This window comes from Copadichromis virginalis, linkage group LG14 (genome assembly GCF_057382275.1).
Source record: "Copadichromis virginalis isolate Kocher_CV1m ecotype Utaka linkage group LG14, C_Virginalis_male_GT1.1, whole genome shotgun sequence".
Taxonomy (NCBI): Eukaryota; Metazoa; Chordata; class Actinopteri; order Cichliformes; family Cichlidae; genus Copadichromis; species Copadichromis virginalis.
Window position 1 is genome coordinate 6,733,141 of NC_140631.1, and position 26,978 is coordinate 6,760,118.

The window sequence follows — 26,978 nt, forward strand, 5'->3', positions numbered from 1 at the left end:
TCTGACTTTTTTTCCTCTACTATAAGAACCCAGAGGTTTATTCCCATGATGCACTTCTCTCGTGGAAACATGTAGTCCTCTGAAAGAGACACAAGCCGTCTTTTAGGCCAGGCTTCTTTGCCGGGGCTTAATCCTCAGATATAGCTGGGAATGAAAGATAGAGTTTCTCATTAAAACACCATTAAGATAACATTAAATACTGAAACGTCAAACTTAAGACTGTTAAGTAACAGGATTCTCAAAGCAGTTTTTAAATCTGATTAAAACATGTGATTTAAGGCCAACCTGAAGTAGCAACAGATTGGCAGACTAGACAGTTTAATTCCCGCACATTAGGAAATCTTACCGTCTTATTCTTTATTACATTTTTCTGATATTCTCCTGGGATGCTTTTTTACTTTAACAAGAAAGTTTTAAATGCTGATGTAATGGGACCCTAAACCCAGAAATCTGAACATTTCCTTATGAGTAGCTTCAGTCTAAAATGTTTATACAAGCTCTGCTAAATTTGGCATGGGCGGCTCACCCCCAGAAGGTTTCGGGGAATGTATCCCTCATGGTCACCGCATTGTGCCCACCACCACTCCGTTTCCACCTCATCCTCCCTTCTCAGCACTGTCATGCAGTCACCCTCACTGAAGCAAAGCTCGTCGTCACTCTGAGGCTTATAGTCCCACAGGGCATACACTACACCGTGATTCATCACACCCATCTTCTCCTGAACACCTAAAAAGACAAAAATAGATTAAAAGTTAATGAGTCTGATATTCTTTAAGCTTTTATGTGAAAATGTAATAACCTGAGACAAATTTAAACTACTTTAAGTCCAAGTCCATTTGCTGAAACACAAGCCTCACAAGTCTAGAAAACTTTTACAAAATTGATTTACTTCCTTGATATAACTGGTCTGAACCAAACCCCCTTAAAATGCATGAACCTATTCAACAGTCCTCAAAATCCAGGCAGATCACAACAAGATCCTTATGGCACCCAAGATCTTTTAAATCTCCTAAAGAACAATTAAGCAAATTCCAAACTCACCTGTAACCTGTACAGACACCCATCATAAATCAGTAAATCTCTTGTTGCTACAGAACACGCTCAACCCCTTGAAAGATTTGCGAAATTGTCCTTGAAATCAACAAATGTGTTATGAACTATGAGGCTTATCTCCCTGAACCCCTTTTGTTAATATGTTAACAGGTTTTGTCTCACCATAGAGGAACTGGGAGCACTGGACATAGCCATCTTCCATCTCTTCGCACTTGTCAGCAGCTGTCTGCATGTCACTATATGTTGTGGCGAATACAGCTGCTCCAGACTCGACAAGGAACTTACAGACCTGAACGTTGTTACAGGAGGCAGCACAGTGAAGGGGCGTCCTGGAGACACGAACAGAAGGAGAATGAGTAGTTAGTTAATAAGGACTGGTGCTGTGCCAAATTAATTTGTTTTCTTCCTACCATAGACAATGTAAAAGACAGACATAACATCCGGAAGTTATGTCCGGAGGTGTCACCATGGCTAAGTCCATCTTTTATACTGCCCATGTTTTCTACTGTTTCCTACATAGGCTCACCAGCCGTCACTGTCGGCAGCATTAACATTGACACCAAACTGAACCAAAAACTTGACAATCTCGGTGTGGCCGGCACAAACTGCGTTGTGCAGAGCTGTGATGCCCTCGTCGTTCGGCATACTAGGGTCATCCACCTGAAAGACACACAGTAACATACTGACCATATACCCTGGGGTGAAGAACAATTAAGGAATTTGCAAGTATAAATCTTTTTAGTGGATCTATAAAATAAGTATAGCAGTGTGTAGCTCCCACAATTTTTTGGTACATGTACAATGATAATAATGGGCTATTTTATTCTATTTGTTTTGTGTGACTCACATCATAGATAACCCTCTGGACAAGATCATATTCGCCCTCCAGAGATGAATCCAGTAGCAGGGCCAAAGGGTTGAACTTGACCCGCAAATTGTGGTTGGCTCGCTCTTTGCCAGCTTTATGGAGGTTTGATTTCTTACCCTAAGAAGAAAACAGAACTGCAATAAATTAGAAAAAAAATTGTGTTTGTATTTTAGGCAAACTGGATTTTTAATAACCTCTCAAAATCTGAGTCACCTCACTCACCGGCAGAACTGTGACCTGTCCTGCAACCTCTGGTGGCTGCAGGGGAACAGTATCATCTCCCTCTTCCAACTCCCCGCAGCTGGGGTAAGGTGGGGGTGGGTAAGGAGGGAACTCCTCTAGAAACGGTTCCTGGTGAGCTAAGGTTGATGGACATTTCTCTTTCTCCTTGTCCTTGTCTTCCAGCAGTGATAGCATGCAGTGGCAGGAAGTAGGATCAGAGATGGGTGAGCAAGGGGGTAGTGGGGGTGGGGTCAAACTTTTCTCAGGGAGTGGCTCTTTCAAGTCAGTTTCACTTTCATCCTGAACCCTGGCTACTCCATCTATGCCACCCATCCTGTCCTCATGAACTGTAGGCTGTATATGGATCCCTGCAGAATTAGCCGTCTCCATGGGGATGGTTTCCATAGCAACCAGAGTGGTTTTCTGGTAGAGCAGTTTCTGAATGTTGGGTCCTGCTGGGCCTTCGGGCTCTGTGATTGAGTTGCGTTTCTTCAGGGGTCGGGGTGCATGTTGCAGCCAGCGACGCAGATTATCCAGGTCAGCATCACTGGGGTTCCTGTGAGAGTTTGATATGAAGGGGAGGAGCTTGGTGGGTCTGAGCGGGCAAGGGATACTGTGTTCCGCTGTTTCTCCTCCGATACCTTCAGTGTTACCTGGGCAACTGTTGTCAGCTTCACTTCCGTCAGGTGCACAAAATTCAGAATTGAAGGAATGGTTTTCTGAGCTGATTGATTGCTGCCTGCTGCTGGCTGGAAGGACTGGTTTTCCATACACTAAGAAAAGAAAGAGAATACATGGATTCACAAGACATTTCTCACAGCAAGCTCTATTTGACCTCCATTAAACAAAAGCACAGATTACAAATTACATGTTTGATTATTGTTTGGGGTGAGAGGAAAAAAAACTCCCCCAAAAAACTTCATTATTGATAGATAAGTACCTGTTTTTCCTAAATACTGATACTGAAAAAGCTTGCTTTGCCAATAAACTACAAAGCAAAGGCAAATCAAGTGGTATCTAAATCAGTCCCTGACAACATGCCAGTAAATACCAGTCACAGCTGTTCCCTTCACCTCACATGGTGAAGTTTCCAAAATATAGTCTGAACAAGTACAACATCACAGAGGAAATGCTATCAAGTACTGGGCTATAAGTTTTATTTACATCCATCATGCAGGTATAATTAATGGAGTGAAATACTCCGTATTTTACTTCTAGGAGACAGGCTTATGGCCTGTATTTGTATAGTGCTTTACTAGTCCTTAAGGACCCCAAAGCGCTTTACACTACATTCAGTCATCCACCCATTCACGCACACATTCACACATATTGGTGATAGCAAGCTACATTGTAGCCACAGCCACCCTGCGCACTCCCGGCGCACTGACACAGGCGAGGCTGCCGGACACCGCGCCACCGGGCCTTCTGACCACCACCAGTTTTCTCTGTCAATCGTTCCTAGTTTAGTTATCTGTACAGGGAGTGCAGAATTATTAGGCAAATGAGTATTTTGTCCACATCATCCTCTTCATGCATGTTGTCTTACTCCAAGCTGCATAGGCTCGAAAGCCTACTACCAATTAAGCATATTAGGTGATGTGCATCTCTGTAATGAGAAGGGGTGTGGTCTAATGACATCAACACCCTATATCATGTGTGCATAATTATTAGGCAACGTCCTTTCCTTTGGCAAAATGGGTCAAAAGAAGGACTTGACAGGCTCAGAAAAGTCAAAAATAGTGAGATATCTTGCAGAGGGATGCAGCAGTCTCAAATTGCAAAGCTTCTGAAGCGTGATCATCGAACAATCAAGCGTTTCATTCAAAATAGTCAACAGGGTCGCAAGAAGGGTGTGGAAAAACCAAGGCGCAAAATAACTGCCCATGAACTGAGAAAAGTCAAGCGTGCAGCTGCCAAGATGCCACTTGCCACCAGTTTGGCCATATTTCAGAGCTGTAACATCACTGGAGTGCCCAAAAGCACAAGGTGTGCAATACTCAGAGACATGGCCAAGGTAAGAAAGGCTGAAAGACGACCACCACTGAACAAGACACACAAGCTGAAACGTCAAGACTGGGCCAAGAAATATCTCAAGACTGGTTTTTCTAAGGTTTTATGGACTGATGAAATGAGAGTGAGTCTTGATGGGCCAGATGGATGGGCCCGTGGCTGGATTGGTAAAGGGCAGAGAGCTCCAGTCCAACTCAGACGGCAGCAAGGTGGAGGTGGAGTACTGGTTTGGGCTGGTATCATCAAAGATGAGCTTGTGGGGCCTTTTCGGGTTGAGGATGGAGTCAAGCTCAACTCCCAGTCCTACTGCCAGTTTCTGGAAGACACCATCTTCAAGCAGTGGTACAGGAAGAAGTCTGCATCCTTCAAGAAAAACATGATTTTCATGCAGGACAATGCTCCATCACACGCGTCCAAGTACTCCACAGAGTGGCTGGCAAGAAAGGGTATAAAAGAAGAAAAACTAATGACATGGCCACCTTGTTCACCTGATCTGAACCCCATTGAGAACCTGTGGTCCATCATCAAATGTGAGATTTACAAGGAGGGAAAACAGTACACCTCTCTGAACAGTGTCTGGGAGGCTGTGGTTGCTGCTGCACGCAATGTTGATGGTGAACAGATCAAAACACTGACAGAATCCATGGATGGCAGGCTTTTGAGTGTCCTTGCAAAGAAAGGTGGCTATATTGGTCGCTGATTTGTTTTTGTTTTGTTTTTGAATGTCAGAAATGTATATTTGTGAATGTGGAGATGTTATATTTGTTTCACTGGTAAAAATAAATAATTGAAATGGGTATATATTTGTTTTTTGTTAAGTTGCCTAATAATTATGCACAGTAATAGTCACCTGCACACACAGATATCCCCCTAAAATACCTAAAACTAAAAACAAACTAAAAACGACTTCCAAAAACATTCAGCTTTGATATTAATGAGTTTTTTGGGTTCATTGAGAACATGGTTGTTGTTCAATAATAAAATTATTCCTCAAAAATACAACTTGCCTAATAATTCTGCACTCCCTGTATTTCTAGCCTAGGTTGTCTGGTATCTGGTCCTGTTCATGCCTGGTCTCACCTCAGTGTCCTCAGTGTAATGACAGGATTTCTGCGAGCAGTTTTGTAGAAATGGTGTCTAAAGGACCACTGATGGTTTTTTATAAAGTAATTATTGAAGTTAACTCAGGAAGATCAATTGGAGAAAAAGAGACAAAATAAATATCAGTGGTTCTGAAAGTACATGATGTTACATCTGTGAGATTGTTATGAGTAATTTTTTACTGCTGATCTGCACTGTGTTGGCACATGACATTGAAGAAGACAACGGGATGAATAATATCCTTAAATTAAGGATATAATTCCTCCCCTTGTACACTTTCAGAAAGACATCTGCTGTGATGAAATCTATTCCTCACTGCTGTGTAATCCATTATTGTAGATTGAAATGTTATTAGTAAACGATCAGACAAAACAGGGTTTTCAGGAAATACTGTTAACTGTTCAGTTTCGATCCCATATGTCATAACAAGATCTAGTGTATGATTAAAGTGGTGGGTGGGTTATTTTTTCATTTTGAATACAACGGATTAAATGCATGGATGATAAAATCACCTACAATAATTATCCTATCCGAGCTGAGCACTAAATCAGATAAAAATTCTGAGAAAACAGCCAGAAACCACGAGGCCCAAGTGAACAATAACAAATAAAGCTGTTTGTGTGGCTGTAATTTCAAATAAATTACAACTCTGCCTGTGTCTTTGGTTGATTAATAAGCTGGAGTGGAAGATTGCTGTCACACCCCGACTTATATTATTTAATAATAGACACTATTTTACTCTTTGGTGCATTTGTGGATACTATGTTTTTCTTTTGTTGTTATTTTTTATGTTTAAGTCATTATTTTGCTGATTTTTGGTTTGTTTTTTCTTGGTTTGGGAACAGACACAGTCTCTAAGGGGTTTTGGGGGATAACAGGGGGAGAGAAGCTGTGGAGAGGCGTGTAAGACTGCGACTCTGCTTCCTGATCCCAACTCTCGATAGTCACGCTTTTTTTGTGGGGGGGAAATTATTAGAGACATGGACAGTTTGGTGGTGTGGTGGTGTGAAGAGTGGAGAGGCCAAGGTACTAGTCAGTCGGCTACGAGCTAAGCTAAGGTAGTGAGTCCCTAAAGATGAATGAATACTTTGAATATAATTAGCAGGTTATTCAACAGAAAGTGTGCTTTGGATAAAGCATTTAAGGATTACACTATGTAATAATATAAGTTTTTAGATCAAATTTGAATCGAAATAAGCTACAGAAAACACCACTGTGTGCTGTAACAGGAACAGGAAGTGATGCTCTACCCCAAGACCAAGTGTTGGCAAGTTTGTCGCACACACCTTATTTTTCTGCAACGATGTAAATGCAAAAGCCTCTCCCCTGTTGACTGAATTTTGGTGTTTTGGTGAAATTTTTTAAATTCATATTTTTCTACTAAGACATATACTACATTTTGGTGAATAAGGAGGACCAGTGCTTCCAAGGACCAATCTTACACTGATCAAAATAATCAGAAAAATCCTTTTGGCCATAATTGTGCAGCCCTATCTTAACAGGAAGAGTATTCTAATACACGGGCAATCGTATCAGTGGATTACCTCGGGGCTGGCTCCGAGGCAGTGTTCCTTGGCCACTGTGTTGGTATCCCTTCCCCAGTGTAGCCTGCTGGGTGTACATCGAGTAGATTGAGGAAGCCGCCAGGGTCTGAGGTTTCTGAAGCACAGGTGGGGGACAATCAGAGAGTTCTGGGGTGTAGGGTCGCACAGCAGCAGCTGGAGGACTCTCCTGCTTGTTGGGCAAAGGGAGGGTGTTGCTATGACTGGATAGAATTCCTGGAGCCCTGAGGGGGGCCCCAACTGGCTTCACCTTACCTGGGAAGGTGCCAGTGTTATAGGGGGCTTTGGAGAAGGCTGACAGGCCAGAAGATCGGAATGGTTTGGGCTTGCTGGGAACTGGAGGAGGTGCTGTCAACTTGGAAAGACTTTTGGATGAGACCTGAAAGTAAAATATAGCAAACGTGGAAACACAGGGTTATACTCAGAGATTGATGATATAACTGCAAAATACAGAAAATGAAGCAATAAATCAAATATCAAAATGAGCTGAAATGTAAAATGGCTTTACATTAAAATTGTAAGTGCTCAGCAGCTATTAACCGGTTTGAGTTTGACTTTTCATATTTAGCCTTACAATTATTGTACCGTAATTGTCGGGCTATAAGCCGCTACTTTTTGCACAAGCTTTGAACCCTGTGGCTTTTAGTCAGGTGCAGCTTTTCTATGGATTGTCCATGATTTTTGTGATATCGTAAGAGGATTTGTTTTGTTTGTTCCGCTGTTGTACGGCACTACGTTGCCTGGCGAAAGGGCATGTGATCAGACACACAGTATCGGGGTTCAAGAGTTGTATGTTGGTCACATGTCCGTCCGCCAGGCAACGTAGTGCCGTACGAAGTAGCGCGAAAAACAAACTTCAAAGTAGCACTACGCGTTCAGCGGGAGGCGTGGATGATGAGCGGCGATAAACTTGCGAAAAGCAGGTTATGCTCAACTCCACCGGTGGATTCTGACAGCGTGGAAAAGTGTGAAAACATCCACGATCACCAACGGATTTCGAAGGGCTGGACTGCTGCATGATGGAGAGGAGGACACCGCCACGGCCCTTCTGAGGGTGTTCGACTCTGACACTGACAACGAGGATTTGTTTGGTTTTGAAAGTGACAACAAAGGAGAGAAGCTGAGAGTGGATGACGAAGCCACCCTGAGCCTGTTCGTTTCCGACACTGGAGAAGAGGACTTTGGTGGTTTTAGTGCGCAGGAAGAAGAGAAAGATGGTGGTGAATGACTGACTTTTCTTCTTGTTAAAGCCGTGTCACTGCACCTGAGCCTAAAAGGTAGTCCGAAGCTATTTTTCTGGTGTGCTGTAGGTTATTGTTATGTACTACATTTCTTACTCATTTATGAAGCACAGTATATGTTTCGTACTTGTAATTACCGCTACTTGTACATATACCTAAAAAGTTATGCAAATATGTACCCATAACTTGTTTTTCAAAATATTAATAAAAGGGGTGTGTCTCCAAACAGCCATCTCTTTCCTGACAATTCGCTTTGTGCATATTCTCTTACATATGATAAGTCAACATTGAAACACCTGCGGCTTTTAGTCAGGTGCGGCTAATGTATGTACAAAACAGGATTTTCTCCTGATTTTAGCTGTATGAGATGTAGAGACTAAATGGAAGCCCACTGATACCTGATTGTCCCTGAGCAGGTTCTCTGTGGAACGATTAGATCGTGAGGGGATGGGAGGAGGAATGTCGGACCCAGAGTAGCTCTTGTCTATGGCGGTCTCACCACCTAGAAAAGAGAAAGTAACTCTAACATCCATGGGACTTTGTTTAAACAATTTTCTATCTCCCAGATCTCATTCCTTCTATTCTCAGGTTGATTAGCCTGTCATTTGTACATGGTATTCTATGAATGCATGGATAGACCATCCTTAAATTAGGTTTTCAGTGAATGTCTCAATGTCTCAAAGAATCAGCGTGCCTGAACGTTTATGTGTCAGATTAGAAATGTAGTAACAAATGATTGTAAAGGCATAGAAAGTTTAAATCCTCTTTCTGCAAAAGGTAAAACAGAAACAGGACCTAACTGACCTGAGTTGCGGCAGCTTAGACTCGACATGCGAGGCAGAGTGGAGGCATGCTCGTAACCCCTACTGGATTCGGAAAATGAGCTTTCCCAGTCAAAGATCTTGCTTGTTTTTAAGGTGTTGAAACCTGTGAGGCAGAGATAACTACATCAAGTAGAGTTTTGGTACTAGAAATAGAAGTGACTAACTCAGACTCAAATAGTGTTTCAGCATGCTAGGACAGACTCAAAACATAGAAAAATATATTTCTTACATCACGGAAACATGTACCTGAGGCTGGTTTGACAGGCCTAGGAGGTGGCTTCAGTGATGAATCAGCCATGGGCAGGGTGACAGTGCCATCTGGGTATGCTGGCTTCACCAGAATCTCCTGGCGGACCGGCACAGGTGGCCCCTGAGAGCTTGATGTGGAGGATGACTGGATGTACGGCCCCACCGCTGCCACTCTGGAGCCCATGCTATATTGTGGGGCTGTACAGTCTGAAGCCACCTAGAGTGAGCAGAAATGTTTGACTGCTGCAGCCTTTTCGATCAGTACTTGTATATTAAGCAAACAACAACAAAGCAAAAATAAATGTTTTGTACAAAAAACAAACAAAAAAACCTTGAAATTGTAGAAATCTACTTTTGCTGATATTTTTTTCCTATATAAACTCACTGGCTGGTTCTCATTCTGCTGCAAAGCAGCCTTTTTCTTCCAGAGCCGTTCCCGGAGTTCAACCAACCGACGGTCCATCGCAGCTACTTCCAAGTTCCTTTTGTTCAAGCTGTCTCTCTGCTGCTGCAGCCTGCCACTATGATCCTGATTCAGCTTGTTTCTTAGCTGTTTGGAAAGGAGGGGGTGAGAAGTCAAAGTATGATTGAAAACCAACAGAAAAAATATTGTCTAGAATAATTTATTAGACACTAGGTTTAACCTCCTAGCAACTGTAGCTGGAAGTACTAACAGTGTGAGATAGAGGTATGTACAGCCTGATATCAAATCACTCCCTATATCAGTGGTTCCCAAGCTTTTTTTGCTTTTACGTTTAGTAAACAATTAAACAAATACAAGTTCACTCAGCAGCCGCGGAGCAGAAGCCAGGGGGAGTTGCAGTGACGCGCCCGTGAGCTCCGCCGGCAGCCAGCTGTGCCTGAGTGACCGAGCCCCGGGCCGAGAGGCCGGGGGCACCCCACCTCCGAAGTGGTCCGAGCGAGCCCCAGGTTCCAGGCCCCGATAAGCGGCCGCCAAGGAGTGAGCCGGTGTGTACCTGGATGCCCACCCCCAGACACAAAGAACCACCAACGCACCGACACCTGAGGGAGTCCGCCACTGGCAGGGGAAGTGGTGGTGGGTGGAGATAGGCCTCCAAACCTTGGAGGGCCTGAGGTGTCCCCAGAGAGGTGGTGTCTGATACCCAACCTGACATATAGACACAGACATACAGGCACACACAGACACAAACATCCATTCCCCCCCTCATGCTCTCATATACACTCACTCCACACTCAACCAACGTGGAGACAGACATAAAGAGACGCTGTACACACGATCACACTCCCCAAGCGTACTCTACAAACCGGGTCTAGGTACCCTTGCCCCTGGTGGGGGGAACTGCACCCAGACCCAGGTGGTGTTACCCTTTTCCCTGAGGTGGGGAGAGGCAGACCACCCCGACTCCGTAGCAGCAGGGAGGCCCCACTCCTCCCCAGTCGGACGGCCAACTCCTCCTAGCCCTCCCGCTCCAGCAGGCCGCAGAGAATGGGGGTGGGAGAAGACTCCAAACCTCCCTCCACCCGCTCATTGTAGTGTTGATGCATGTGTGTTCTAAGGTGCAATTAAAACCCAGGAGGGCATGGAGCTACCTGCCAAGGAGCAGCAGGTAAGCGCATAGTCCCTCCTGATAGCCCTCAATGTCTAAGTGTATTTAAAATTGAGAGGTGGGCAACGACGCCAGGGGTGAGGTGTACACCCTGATGGTAATATGGACTCCGTGATTGTGCCCACCCCCAAGATCCTATATGTATGAGTAATGAGAGTGTGAATAATGTGAATGTCTAAGTTGTGGGATAAAATTGAGGCAGAGGCAGCCGGAAGGGGACAGAGGGGGGGGGGGGGGGGTAGCCTCCTCTGCACCCTGGTGACATACCCCTACTCCAAGGCCCTACATGTGTGGGTGGTTGTGGTGGAGCGGGAAGAGGGAGGCAGCTGGAGATGGGGAGGGAAGGAAGGGAGGGGCAGGTAACCCCTCCCTGGGGCCAGCTCCCCCGCTGACCCCAGTAGGCACTCCCACACTCCGCGACCCGCCAGGGAAAGGGGGCCCAGGCCCATCCAGACCGGGGCCCAGTGCAGCAGCGCCTCCCGGCCCCACAGAGCCCGGGACAGTCCACCCAACCCCACCACAGAGAAAACTGCACCCACCCCACCATCCACTCATCTTCCAGTCTACATAAGACAGTAAACGCCCAGGCTGAGATCTTCCTCCACCTCTCCTGTATCTTCCCCTCCTGCAGAGAAAGTCCCTTGTCCATCAGGGAAGTGACAGACAAGGTAAGCGACCCATGTTGTAGGTGACGTCAGACGCCAGAGATTTTGGCGGAGAAAAAAAAAGCAAATGGTAGCATAGAGTTTAACAAAGGTTTTTCAAGCTTCAGTATTACCAAATATACTAATCAATTGTCATATAACTAACATCATCTGTCCTATCACCTTTATCACCCTGGATGACAACGGGGAGAGTTTAGACGCTCTCCAAGATTACATCGACCGCTGTTTTCAAGATTTAGTAATGAAGAAGGCCCTGAGTGCATCTTCCCCGGCTAAAACTGAGACGCCGTCATCGAAGAGATGTCGCCCAGCAGACTCCCCCGGTACATCATCGCCTGCCGGCAAAGACATCACAGACATCCTGGAGTCAATCGACAAGCGATTGTCCAGTTTCGATGCGAGGCTGGCCCTGGTGGAGATCTTACACCGGGAATCTAAATCTCTGAGAGAATCCCTGGAATTCAGCCAGCAGCAGGTGGAAACGCTTGCCGCTGAAAATGCCACGCTACGGGAGTCGGTTAAATCTCTCACCGATAACGTGACCCAGCTAAACATTGAAAATAAAAAAATAAAAGAATCCGTTATCAATCTACAAGCCCGTAGCATGAGAGATAATCTTGTGTTTTCTGGTATTCCAGAATCTGCCGGAGAGGACGCAGAGGCAACGGTGAAAAGCTTCATTAAAATCCACCTGAAGCTGCCGGAGGACACCGTAAAGAACATCGATTTCGATAGAGTGCATCGCTTGGGGGGCGTGCGGTCGCGGACCGGGAGACCACGGCCTATTGTGGCCAAATTCGGTCAATTCAAACAAAAGGAACAGGTGAAGAGTCGCGGCAGAGAGCTGAAAGGAACTGACTTCAGCGTGAACGACCAGTTCCCCAAAGAGATCCTGGAACGACGCAAGGTCCTGTTCCCAGTTCGACGTAGCTTTATCCAGAAAGGCTCCCGTGCTGTCATCGCCGTGGACCGGCTCTACGTGGACGGACAGCTCTACAGCGACCCCGGCACCACACCGTGGTTATATTGACTGCACTCCAGATAAGAACCCGCTACACTCTTTTCTTATTCATTCACACTCTCTCCTTTAACATGAGTTTAACCTAGTAATATCAATATGATGTCATAGCAGATATAACACCGTCACCCTCCGTCATTGCTTTAATTGGAATGTTTCCGTTTCGTTTCTTTTTTTTTGGTGTTGCTCACAGTTCATGTGGTTTCTTTCTTTCTCTTGTCTTTCACTGCTGTGATCACCCACTTCCCCACTCACCTACAAACAACACCCTCTATTTCTCCATATTTTCACACCACGATCACGCAAACACATCAGCTCAATGGCAGCACATTCACAACAGCCTCACAGCACGCACAGATTTGCAGGACACATAACACAAGCCACGCTTGTTCATATTAGTGAATATTCACACACATAGTCAGACTTATGGAGCCTCTCACCACACTTCTTTTTCTCTTTCTATTTTACAAACAAGTGATGTTTCCACATCCTCTCCACCTGTCTAAACGAAACACCCAGCGTACATCATTAGACATACACACACAATTATGGGCATGCTGAGGTTTGTCACATGGAATGTAAATGGAGCTGGCTCCAGAGGAAAGAGGTTAAAGATATTTAACCAGCTTAAAAAACTACAGGCTACTACAAAACTACAGATGTTGTTTTATTACAAGAAACTCACAAACCTGTCACAGGTTTAAACGAACTTAAAACACCTGAGTTTCCTAACGTGTTTGCAGCCTGTTATAATTCTAGACAACGGGGAGTAGCAATTTTAATACATAAAAATGTTAATTTTACAGTACTCGATACAGTTATAGATCCAGAGGGTAGATTTCTAATTATTAAACTATCAATATTGAACAAAAAACTATGTATTGTAAGTATATATGGTCCAAATGTTGATGAACCCTCATTCTTCCACGGATTTTTTAGTGCACTCTCTGAACACCTTGATTGCACACTCATTCTTGGCGGTGACCTCAACCTTGGACTAAATAAAGACATGGATAGGCTCAACACAACAGGAACTCAGCGCAATTGGCAGTCCACAAATATAATCAATCAGTATATGAGCGACTTTGGTCTTTGCGATGCATGGCGCTCTCTTCACCCCACCAGTAAGGAATATACTTTTTTCTCGCATGTTCATCACTCTTACTCTCGTCTGGATTATTTTTTGGTCAGCAGCTCACTGCTGTGTGACATTTCAGACACTGAGATTCATCCTATAGCTGTCAGCGATCATGCTCCTGTATCTTTAACACTAATGCACAAGAATAACACTACGCCAAGAAAAAACTGGAGATTTAATATATCACTACTAAAAGATGAAGACTTTATTAAATATTTTAAAAAGGAATGGACTTCATATTTAGACTTTAATGACACTCCCGGAATATCTGCTTCTGTTCTATGGGAAGCAGGGAAAGCTGTGATGAGAGGTAAAATAATTTCTTTCTCATCACACAAAAAGAAAGAAGAAAACAAAAATATTCAGGAATTAGAAAAAACCATCAAATCACTAGAAGAAGCCTACGCGTGCAACCAAGATCAGGAAACATTGAACAAAATATGCAAAACAAAACTAGAATTAAATGAAATTATTAATAAAAAAACACAATTCCTTATACAAAGACTACGCTTGCAGAATTTTGAACACAGTAACAAATCAGGTCGATTTCTAGCTAACCAGCTAAAAATAAAGAAAGAAAAAACAACTATATGTGCTGCTAAAGATTTATCGGGGAACACAATATATGATCCTGGAAGAATAAACAACATTTTTAGGGATTTCTATGAAACTTTATACTCACCACAAATAAACCCATCTAAAAATGAAATTGATCTGTTTCTTGACAACGTAACTCTTCCAAAATTACTAGACAGTGAAGCAATGGAACTGGATTCGCCACTGACGCCAAGTGAACTCCAGGAAGCCCTGATAGGTATGCCCAGTAATAAGGCTCCAGGTCCAGACGGCTTCCCTGCAGAATTCTACAAAGAATTCTGGACAATTTTGGCACCAGTATTCCACGGCATGTTGCAGGAAATCGAGGAAAATGACAGACTACCACCAAATATAAATTCTGCCAACATTAGTCTCCTGCTAAAACCAGGCAAAGACCCTTTATTTCCCTCAAGCTATCGTCCAATTTCTCTTTTAAATGTAGACCTTGAAATAATCTGCAAAGCTCTCTCAAAGAGATTAGAGAAAATGACCCCCCTCTTAATTCATCCTGACCAAACTGGTTTCATAAAAGGTCGGCACTCCTCAACAAACACTCGTAGATTACTTAATTTAATAGACTACTCATACGATAAAAACATCGAAACCATAATATTATCTCTAGATGCAGAAAAAGCATTTGACAGAGTTAACTGGAAATTTTTATTCGCAACTTTACACAAATTTGGTTTTGGAAACTCTTTCATAAACTGGATAAGAATATTATACAATTCCCCAACAGCTCGTATCAGAACAAATGACCAGACATCCTCCAGCTTCTGTCTCCTGAGGGGCACCAGACAGGGATGCCCACTCTCCCCTTCACTTTTTGCAATTTTTATCGAACCTCTAGCAGCAACATTTAGACAGGCTACAACAATTAAGGGCATAAAACAAAATGTAAGAACATAGAACATAAAGTCAGTCTCTATGGGGATGATGTGTTGCTTTTTCTGCAAAACACACAAACCAACCTCTCTGAGGTAATTACTTTAATAAACTGGTTTTCAAGAGTTTCAGATTATTCAATTAACTGGCCAAAATCTACAGTTCTCCCCATTAACTGCTCCTTCCATAATTCTTCCTCTGCCCCACTGCAATCCGGAAATATTAAATATTTAGGTATTAATGTCTCTCCTAAGCTTTCAGACTTAACTAAATTAAACCACATCCCACTTCTAAAGAAAGTAGAAGGCGATCTGACTAGATGGAAATCTTTACCCATATCACTCATGGGAAGGGTCGCCACTATAAAAATGATGATCTTGCCAAAAATAAATTACTTATTTTTGATGATCCCTAACAAACCATCACAAGATTGGTTCAGATCTCTGGATTCATATATTTCCCTAACAAACCATCACAAGATTGGTTCAGATCTCTGGATTCATATATTTCCAAATTCCTTTGGAAAGATAAACCCCCGCGTATCAGCTTAAAAACGCTACAAAGAACCAAGGATAGAGGAGGATTAGATCTGCCTAATTTTTACCAATACTTCTTAGCCAACAGGCTTCAGTTCATCTCAGAATGGTTAAAATATACCTTCTTAGATGAGCCCTGGCTAGATGTTGAACAGGCACTATGCAAGGATCTAGAGATTTCAGACCTACCATTTATTAGCTCAAACATCAAAAGACATGAATGCTTTAAAAGTATCAACATCAGCTTTTCTCTGACAGCATGGTGGGAGTTTCTAAAAATAATGGAATCTTCATTAATCCCATGCAAACGTACACCTATCTGGAATAACCCAGACATATTACAAAACAATAATATGATTAATTTCCCAGAATGGAGTTGTAAAGGAATTAAATACTTAGAACATATATTAGAGGGAACAGAATTTATTCCATTTGACAGACTAGTTGCACAATATGGGATCGACAAGATTTTTAGAATATCAACAAATTAAATCCATAGTAAAAAAGAAATTTAACCTCAGTCAAGTTGAATTACAAACACCACTAAGTGCGGCACATTTTCTTACTCTTAAATCCCCCAAATTATTATCTAAAATATACAGAACACTTTCTAAATTAGATGAATCAATATCCCTTCCTATTGCAAAGTGGGAAGCAGATTTATCAGTCAGCTTAGACCAAAACTTCTGGTCTCAGATTTGCTTAAAAACCTTTAAATTAATTAAAAATCCCAGTCTGCAATTAATACAATACAAAATACTACATAGAGTGCACTATACAGGTCATCGGATGTTCAAGATGGGCTTTACATCTTCCAACAACTGCTCACACTGTCAAGGCAATACACCAGACAATTACATCCACGCTCTTTGGTTCTGTCCACCAGTGCAAAAGTTTTGGCGCGAGATATGTGAAGACTTATCAAAGTGTCTGAAATGTAACATTCCAACTTCCCCCTTAGTGTGTTTGTTGGGCAGCTTAGATAATGTCACTTCAGAAAAGAATATAGCCCATATGGTTTTCACTGCCCTATGCATAGCCAAGAAAACTGTCCTCATGAACTGGAAAAATAAAAATAATCTTAATTCTAACCAATATAGAAATTATCTATTAGATCATATTAGTCTTGATACAGCCTCTGCCACCACATCAGATCAATTGCTCTGGGGTCCTTTTATCAGCTCCATCACCTAGTGGGGGTGGGGGGTCATAGTTTGGTCCCGCCTTCACTGTTGTGATTGGTGTGGGGGTAGGGACAGGCTTAGGGCGTCGGGGGGTTCCCCGGAGGCATCTTCCTTGGGGGGCTCAACCCGGGGTAGCGGTCATGTCCGGTTAGGGGCTCTGTTGGCTCTCAGGTGACTATTTCCTCGCGGCTGCGTGCAGCGGGGCTAGGGGAGGGTCTGTGCTGACGGACGTGGGTTACTGACCTGGTAGCCTGGCTGCCCCTGGGTGGGTCCGGGACGGGCGTGAGGTTCTGGGGGCGCTCCGTCTCTGGGCTGGGGCCCGGGCCGGGCCTCGGGGGCTTGGGTCCTGGTTGGTGTGTTGCCGGGGTTGTGGGCGGGTGGGTGCATGGGGGCCCAGCCCTGGAGCAGGGTGCCGCCGGTGCGTCGAGCCACCTGGAGGGCTCTACAACTGGTGGGGGAGATGGTCACTACCCGGCTTTCTTTAGACCGCGAAGGCCGGGTTCTCAGGTGGAAGCAGCCTCTGAATTTGGACACCCCCGCTGTTTCCGGGCTGGCCAATAATAACGGTGACATTTAACGTATTTTATCTGATAAATAAACACTGTAAAATGCATTTATCACCCTAAATTACTAAAATATCGATATTTTAATGTGAAAATCGATTCTAGAACAGAAATGATTGGTATTGGAGGAACCGATATTTCAGGATCGATCCACACATCACTACCCCTAACTTTCAGTAGCTGTTGAAAGGATAAAGTTGTGGTATATCAGTGGTTATAAATACCATTATTACTTTGGGATTAGTTTAACACAAAGTTAGTGCTGATCTGGGAGCATTGCTGTGAGTCACAGTGCGCAGCCTAAAGGTCCTTTCACATCGGCGGCAGCATGTGCTGCTAATGCTAACTAAAGGCCAAGGATCCAGAATTTGTTGCGCTGGCTGTTGAGCTCTGTGGGTTTTTGCAGCAGCTCTACCTGTACTAGATGCACCTGCTCCTTGTCGTTTCTATCTCTGACTTTATGTCCTCTACAAGAGTTTGGGTTTTTTTTGCTGGTCCTTCAAATGTTCAGTAAAAACATGTATGCTAATTCATAACGAAGAATGCTTTGTAACTATCCCCACTAGTGAAGACTGTCATTTCCACAACACTGCCCCCCTCCCCACCCCGAGGTCCGCAGCGCTGTTGAAAAGGCTCTAGAGGTCCCTGTATTAAGCACGTAAACCTGTCACACAAAAATCACCAAACTCGGACGACCACAGACTGTTTTCCCTTGTGGTGATGAAGGAAAACGCTGGGCTGGCATGTAAAAGGGCATTTATTCCCTTCAAGGACCTGAAGCTCCATAAAGCACCCCTCCAATAGCCAAACCTATCTGTTCTCTGATTGGATAGTTAAATTTGTGATTGACATGACATTGGCCAATCAGATGAAAGGAAGAAAAATAGGGTCAAAATTCGTACTTGTAACTTGAAACTTGAGTGCAGAGTTTCACGTGTATTTTTGGCTCAGTTCACACACAAACCTTTTTTACACACATACGAATTCGTTTTACACATACAAATCCTGATTTACAAATACAAAATATTTATGACCACAATTTGAGCCCATATAGTTGGTCATTATAAGAAGTGTTTGTGACCTAAACATCAAGAATGTGGGATACTGTTTGTCTGTGATTTGGAGAACCCAGTTCGTGCTCCCGACGCAGGGAAAACCAATTCTGCAGGGGAGGCCTATCTTGGCCTTGTGCAGGTAAAGCCAAAGGGAAGATATGCTTCACAATATTTTCTAGTCTTTGGCTTGGAAGGCAGTTGGTTTGGAAACATATTTGGCGATGCTTCATACCCTGCTTTGCATATGTGTGGAAGCCCCGCCAAAAACCTGTCCATTATGCTACCATGCCCCCCCCCTGCAATGGCTCTGCACCCCCCCCCCCCTCCCCAGGGGGCGGGCCCCACACTTTGGGAACCTCTTCTTGAGACTTAAGTCATGACACACTTCTCTCCCCAACATAAGTTGCCAATATACACTCAACAAAAATATAAACGCAACACCTTTGTTACTGCTCCCATTCCCTATGGGATGGACGTAGAGACCTAAAATTCATTCCAGATACACAATATAACCATCCCTCCCAAACAGTGGTCACAAATCAGTCCAAATGTGTGGTAGTGGGCACATCTGCTATATTGAGATAATCCATCCCACCTCACAGGTGTGCCACATCAGGATGCTGATCTGACATCATGAGTAGTGCACAGGTGTACCTCAGACTGCCCACAACAAAAGGCCACCCTGGAATGTGCAGTTTTGTCTCACAGCAAAATGCCACAGATGCCACAAGCAATGAGGGAGCGTGCAATTGGCATGCTGACAGCAGGAATGTCAACCAGATCTGTCGCCCGTGCATTGAATGTTCATTTCTCAACCATAAGCCGTCTCCACAGGCGTTTCAGAGAATATGGCAGCACATCACACCGGCCTCACAACCGCAGACCTCGTGTAACCACACCAGCCCAGGACCTCCACATCCAGCAGGTTCACCTCCAAGATCGTCTGAGACCAGCCACCCAGACAGCTGCTGGAACAATTGGTTTGCACAACCAAACAATTTCTGCACAAACTGTCAGGAACCGTCTCAGGGACGCTCAACTGCATGCCCGTCGTCCTCATCGGGGTCTTGACCTGACTCCAGCTCGTCGCCGTAACAGACTTGTGTGGGCAAATGCTCACATTCGATGGCGTCTGGCACGTTGGAGAGGTGTGCGCTTCACGGATGAATCATGGTTCACATTGTTCAGGGCAGATGGCAGCTGAGAATGTCCCAGTTCTTGCATGGCCAGCATACTCACCGGACATGTCACCCATTGAGCATGTTCGGGATGTGCTTGACCGGCGTATACGACAGCGTGTACCAGTTCCCACGAATATCCAACAACCTCGCACAGCCATTGAAATGGAGTGGACCAACATTCCACAGGCCACAATTGACAATCTGATAGACTCCATGTGACGATGTGTTGCACTGCATGAGGCAAATGGTGGTCACACCAGATACTGACCGGTTCTGGGTCCCCAGACCCCCGATAGCGCAAAAAACTGCACATTCCAGGGTGGCCTTTTGTTGTGGGCAGTCTGAGGTACACCTGTGCACTACTCATGATGTCAGATCAGCATCCTGATGTGGCACACCTGTGAGGTGGGATGGATTATCTCAATATAGCAGATGTGCCCACTACCACACATTTGGACTGATTTGTGACCACTGTTTGGGAGGGATGGTTATATTGTGTATCTGGAATGAATTTTAGGTCTCTACGTCCATCCCATAGGGAATAGGAGCAGTAACAAAGGTGTTGCGTTTATATTTTTGTTGAGTGTAGTTAAAGGTTTTTAGTCTTTTTAAAAAATATTTTCACATATCTGTGTTTATGTTTTTAGCTCCTATAACTGTGCCTTGCCTAGCCAGAGAACCAAACTGTCTTTCATTAAACAAACGAATTTAAATTAAAATAGTAATATTTAGACCCACACAGCATGCTCATCCAACTACTAATTTGGTTCTTAGTTGCTGAAGAAGATCCACATGTTAGAAAAAAAAAGAGTTATTCAGGAAAACGAAAATATTTCCGCTGCATACAGACTAAAATAAAATTTTCCTAACAGGAGTGTAAGGGATTTATGCTAACTTTATGCTAATGCTAAAATAAGATATTAAAGTTTCAGATAGGGTTTTCTTTTTTTTTTTGGGGGGGGGGGGGGGGAGTCACCAAATATATTGTACACACTTTTTAAATATTTGAATTATTACAAACAACATTTGTGAAATTACAGCAGTGTAATATCCTGCAAAATAATCGGCTAACTAAATCTGCAACCAGGTAACCGAACTTGCTAGCAAACCTGAGTAACTTGCTAAACATTATAGCTTATTAATCAAAACACAACAAAATTGTAAGAAAAAACAGGAGAAAGTCAATTCTTGTAGTCTTTCTAGTGTCCTGATGATTCATTCCAATCTTTTAGTAATATTTCCCTCAAAACAATTTTCAGAGTTACTCATCACTTATTGTAGCCACCTCACCTTTTCTGGCCGACTTTTGCTGGATCAGCGTTTGAATCATCAACCAGCAAGATGTGGTACTCCCTGTATGCAGAGAAATACAGTCTTCACCACAAAATTACACCACAGTGGTTAATAATAATCTCCATTCACATAAAAGCTGAGGGTGAGTTTAGCTCTTACTGTTTTAAATGTAAAAGTAGCTCCAGTCAGCTGAACCAAAGACAGAGGCAGTGTTGCCAACTCCTCAGTAAGGAAAATTGCTATTGGTTGTCCTAAAAGTCGCTAGAAGTCAAATGACGTCATTGTCTAATTTGCATAATTGGTCATGCTAATCTAATTGTAACCTATGTTGTTGGAGAGAGAAATAACATCATGGAAGAGACATAATGTGAGTAAAAAACGTCCTAAATGCATTTAGAGTTTATTTAGAACTACATATTAAATTTCTTTTAGCAATTATTGTTTTTTTTAATGTCACAATTCCAACCCTGCTCCTTTACCCGGGCTTGGACTGGCAAAAGTGACCCGAAATAGGCACTGTGGTGGAGTTACTTTGTGTGTGTTTCACAGCAAAATCTCCAGTGTTAAATTAACACTAGAGAGTGTCTATATGGGTCCACACCTCTGAGTGTTAAATACAACACTGTTGAGTGTTAAATTAACACTTTTGACAGTGTTATATGTTTAAAAGTAACCTAGTCAGTTTTGAAGATTAACAATGGCTAACACTGAGCAGTGCTGATTTTCTAACACTGGAATATTTCTAACATTTTGAGTTATTTTCCTCAACAAAGCCCCCAGGGGGGCTAGGAGGAGGAGTTGGCCGTCCGACTGCGGTCTGGAGTGTGGGGCCTCCCTGCTGCTGCGGAGTCGGGGCGGTCTGCCTCTCCCCACCGCAGGGTTCGTAGACCCGGTTCGTAGAGTACGCTTGGGGAGTGTGATCGTGTGTACAGCGTCTCTTTATGTCTGTCTCCACGTTGGTTGAGTGTGGAGTGAGTGTATATGAGAGCATGAGGGGGGGAATGGATGTTTGTGTCTGTGTGTGCCTGTATGTCTGTGTCTATATGTCAGGTTGGGTATCAGACACCAAGGTTTGGAGGCCTATCTCCCCCCACCACCACTTCCCCTGCCAGTGGCGGACTCCCTCAGACATCGGTGCGTTGGTGGTTCTTTGTATCTGGGGATGGGCGTCCAGGTACACACCGGCTCACTCCTTGGTGGCCGCTTGTCGGGGCCTGGAGCCTGGGGCTCACTCGGGCCACTTCGGAGGTGGGGTGCCCCCGGCCTCTCGGCCTGGGGCTCGGTCACTGAGGCACAGCTGGCTGCCGGCGGAGCTCACGGGCGCGTCACTGCAACTCCCCCTGGCTTCTGCTCCGCGGCTGCTGAGTGAGCCCTCATCTGGGACTCTCCTCAGCTCTTTCTGGGACAGTGGCGCGGCTGCCCCTCTGTTGGTCTTCCTTGGTCTCTTGTGTTCTGAGGGCCTCTGGATGTCTGGAGTTTTGATATCCTCCATACCTGCTTCATGCCCTGGGGGACGGGGCTGTGGCCCCCCCACACCCTCTAGCAGATCATTACATGAAGGAACCTTTTAAAAAAACAAGCGCGTCCATGCTCACAGGTGTACACACGGGTGCTCACACACACAAACTACACCCTTTTTGGCTCCTACCTCAAAGCACACTGTGTTCTGTTGATCTTATGTGCTGCACAATAATGTTTAATATTTAGTATTTACTGTCATATTCCCATATATCATTGTGATGTTGTTTATTCTATTACTCTTGTTTTCTTCTGCTTGTTTTCTTTTTTCTTTCTCAACAGGTGATCCAGGTGATCAATATATGCATTTTTTTTCTTTTTTTTTTCTTCTGCCCATTCTGTTGGTTTTTGTTTTTTGCCCTTCTCCCCCGTCCCTCTTCTCAGCTGTTTCTCTTTCCCTCTTTCTTTCTCCCCTTCTTTCCTCCAGTCAAGTCTGTCCCGTATTCAGCAAGTGAAAATAAAATAAACAATAAAAGGTGAATCAAATGGACCATTATGGCAAGGCTGGGATGGTCAATTTGGTAAAGTAAATCCGTTGGGCATCTTTCTTTGCCTTTAGACAATAATTCTGATGGCAAAAAGAGCCAAACGGGACAGGAAAAAAAAAAAAAAAAAAGAGAACTTTTCCCCAACTCAGCCAATGGACCTCTGTATGATAAGGAATGTCGGCAAACTCTGAATCTATTTCCTGCACAAAAGACTGAAATTTACGGTAATTTAAACCTTTAGCTAGAATACAATTGACCTTTTGCGTTACAGTACTCATTACATGCTCCATTTTTAGGACATTACTACACAGCGTTTGCTGGTGTATGATGCAGTGATATGCTGTTAACTCACCCGTATGTTTCACATCCTGCATCTTTTACTCGAATCCTGCCGAATACTTCTCTTTTTTCACCACACATTGCGGGTGCTCTATCTGTTGTAAGTCCAACAGGTTTGTCCCAGGGCAGACCTGGATGACCTCTAATTTTCTGCTTTTTAAATTCAGATAAAACTGAGGTTATTCAGCCCTGAACATTTTAGAAATATGGTATCTAACCAGATTCTTACTCTGTATGGCATTACCTTGGCCTCCAGTAACACTGTGAGGAACCGTGAAGTAATTTTTGACCAGGATATGTCCTTCAATGCACATATTAAACAAATATGTAGGACTACTTTCTTTCATTTGCGCAACATCTCTAGAAATCCTGTCTCAGCACGACGCTGGAAAACTAGTTCATGCATTCATTACTTCTAGGCTGGTCTACTGTAATTCTTTATTATCAGGATGTCCAAAAAAACTGCCTGAAAAGTCTTCATTTAATCCAAAATGCTGCACAAGAGTACTGACGGGGACTAGAAAGAGAGAGCATATTTCTCCAGTACTGGCTTCTCTTCATCGACTCCCTGTTAAATCCAGAATTGAATTGAAAATCCTGCTCCTCACATACAAGGTCTTAAATAATCAGGCCCTCATCTTATCTTAATGACCTTGTAGTACCATATCACCCTTTTAGAGCACTTTGCTCTCACTCTGCAGGCCTACTTGTTGTTCCTAGAGTATTTAAAAGTAGAATGGGAGGAAGAGCCTTCACTTTTCAGGCCCCTCTTCTATGGAACCAGTTTGGATTTTGGAGACAGACACTATCTCAACTTTATTTAGTTTAGGCTTAAAACTTTCCTTTTTGCTAAAGCATATAGTTAAGGCTGGATCAGGTGACCCTGAATCCTCCCTTAGTCATGCTGCTGTAGGTGTAGGCTGCTGAGGGATTCCAATGAGGCATTGAGCATTTCTTCTTCAGTCACCTTTCTCACTCACTATGTATTAATAGACCTCTCTGCATTGAATCATATCTGTTATTAATCTCTTTCTCTCTTCTGTCTTTATCCTGTCTTCCTTCTCTCAGCCCAACCGGTCGCAGAAGATGGCCCCGCCCCTCCCTGAGCCTGGTTCAGCCAGAGGTTTCTTCCTGTCAAAAGAGAGTTTTTCCTTCCCACTTTGGCCACAGTGCTTGCTCATAGGGGTCATATGATTGTTGGGTTTACATCTGTATGTATTATTGTAGGGTCTACCTTACAATATAAAGTGCCTTAAGGCGAATGTTGTGGTGATTTGCCGCTATATAAATAAAATTGATTTGAACCGAATTTTCTCCACAATAGATGTGTGTCGTTTGTCTTCAATGATGAGGTATCTGGAGACTGCTGTCTTCAAAAGTGTTTTGTCATGCTCAATGATGTTGTTTGACCACTGTCACTTTTCTGCAGCCATTGGTATAGCTAATTTGATTCCACCCCATGTTTTATAGGCAATCTGAGTTTGGTTAAGTCACCCTAGCACTAGTGGTTTTAACTTAATCCAGATTAATTTAGTACAAGACTCAATAGTCCAGGTGGTAGTAATCACTGTGTTTCAGAAAGGGGATTATCAAGAACTGATTAACAATTATAGATTATATAGACGCATCTTTGTTCCCTACAAGAATTATGAGGAAACACTACACAATGTGTTACTCTTCTATCACTCCCAGTTTCAACATTTTGCCCATTTTCTTCTGAACAATTTGCCTGTTGTGCTCGAGTCAGGCTATGAATGCATTATCACCCCAGGCTGCATTTCAAAATAGCACTCTATAAGCAAAGTAATGTCAGGCAGGGGGGAGAACAAATGTGCAAACCGCTGCAAAATTGAGGTCACTTTTTCTTTTGTTAGATTAACAAGTTCAATGCGGCTCCCTATGTGGATGAGAGCAAGTGGTTCAGAAGATGTGGTAGATTGTGGTGCTTGGTCTTTCCCCCAGTGGTAGGACATCTATGTACATTCTGATTAAGTTATGAAGTTTATGTGAACTTATTAGCCTTATGATTTTACAACTGAAACTTGTGTAGATATAGGACCAAATGGCATCAAATGGTTTGACTGTATAGTACAACATACCCCAAAACTTCAACATTTACATACTGACATTATATCTTAAGCTTTGATTTTTACTTCTTCAAGAAGCATGTCTCCTTTCTTAATTTGACTGATCTCACATATGGTGGAATTATATAATGTCAAGTCTGAGAGCACCAGTGATTCCAGAAAATAAAGGTGACAGTAACTCATTAGATGATCACTTTTAATTAAAAACTCTTTCATGCACCTTATTTTCTGAGACTTTCTCTCGCCATTTCTTTGAGGACTCTGTGGATTTTTCCTTCTTTTATTTCATAATCTTAATTCGCTTCCCCAGAGGCTCTGCCTGTATCTTTTCTTCCTTCCTTTTCCTTTTGCCGCTCATCTTCTCCTGAGGATCTGCCTGTATCTTTTCTTCCTTCCTTTGCCTTTTGCTCCTCATCTTCTCCAGAGGCTCCTGCTGTACTTTTTCTTTTCTCTTTTCTACTTTGGCTTCACTCTTCATCTTCTCCAGAGGCTCCTGCTGTACTTTTTCTTTTCTCTTTTCTACTTTGGCTTCACTCTTCATCTTCTCCAGAGGCTCTGCCTGTATCTTTTCTTCCTTCCTTTGCCTTTTGCTCCTCATCTTCTCCAGAGGCTCCTGCTGTACTTTTTCTTTTCTCTTTTCTACTTTGGCTTCACTCTTCATCTTCTCCAGAGGCTCCTGCTGTACTTTTTCTTTTCTCTTTTCTACTTTGGCTTCACTCTTCATCTTCTCCAGAGGCTCTGCCTGTATCTTTTCTTCCTTCCTTTGCCTTTTGCTCCTCATCTTCTCCAGAGGCTCCTGCTGTACTTTTTCTTTTCTCTTTTCTACTTTGGCTTCACTCTTCATCTTCTCCAGAGGCTCCTGCTGTACTTTTTCTTTTCTCTTTTCTACTTTGGCTTCACTCTTCATCTTCTCCAGAGGCTCTGCCTGTATCTTTTCTTCCTTCCTTTGCCTTTTGCTCCTCATCTTCTCCAGAGGCTCCTGCTGTACTTTTTCTTTTCTCTTTCCTACTTTGGCTTCACTCTTCATCTTCTCCTGAGGCTCTGCCTGTATCTTTTCTTCCTTCCTTTGCCTTTTGCTCCTCATCTTCTCCAGAGGCTCCTGCTGTACTTTTTCTTTTCTCTTTCCTACTTTGGCTTCACTCTTCATCTTCTCCAGAGGCTCCTGCTGTACTTTTTCTTTTCTCTTTTCTACTTTGGCTTCACTCTTCATCTTCTCCAGAGGCTCTGCCTGTATCTTTTCTTCCTTCCTTTGCCTTTTGCTCCTCATCTTCTCCAGAGGCTCTGCCTGTATCTTTTCTTCCTTCCTTTGCCTTTTGCCGCTCATCTTCTCCAGAGGCTCCTGCTGTACTTTTTCTTTTCTCTTCCCTTCTTTGCCTTCACTCTTCATCTTCTCCAGAGACTCTTCTTGTATCTCTTTCTCCTCCAGTTGTTCTTTATTTTAAGAAAATAATCATTTACTTACTGATTAACTTAACATTGTTCATATTGTGCAATATAATGTTAATATTTACCTGAGGTTATTATTGCTGCAGATGACATTCCACTTTGGTCTTTCTTGTTGTTATCTAAGACCATATGAGAAATAAATAAATACCACTTCACCTTAAAGTTCTTTGAACTTGTGTATTTTTACTACAGCTGCTGGTTTCCGGTTACCAGATCTTGGTATTGTGTCTTCAAAGAGAGTTGACTGATGAAAAGTGAGCCTCTTC

The 26,978-nt window shown here is 43.4% G+C and overlaps 1 protein-coding gene across 1 annotated transcript; it reads right to left on the reverse strand.

Moving 5' to 3' along the window:
- Positions 1-193: 193 nt before the first annotated feature.
- Positions 194-26,350, reverse strand: LOC146693309 (apoptosis-stimulating of p53 protein 2-like). The gene is made up of 11 exons (XM_085429620.1): positions 26,276-26,350; positions 9,516-9,743; positions 9,128-9,347; positions 8,862-8,984; positions 8,456-8,559; positions 6,799-7,195; positions 2,144-2,916; positions 1,901-2,038; positions 1,580-1,713; positions 1,216-1,382; positions 194-726 (listed from the first exon to the last, which is right to left on the reverse strand). The coding sequence occupies exons 1-11, from the start codon at positions 26,348-26,350 to the stop codon at positions 503-505; spliced, it is 2,583 nt and encodes an 860-aa protein (XP_085285746.1). The 3' UTR covers positions 194-502.
- Between the last annotated feature and the right edge of the window lie 628 nt (positions 26,351-26,978).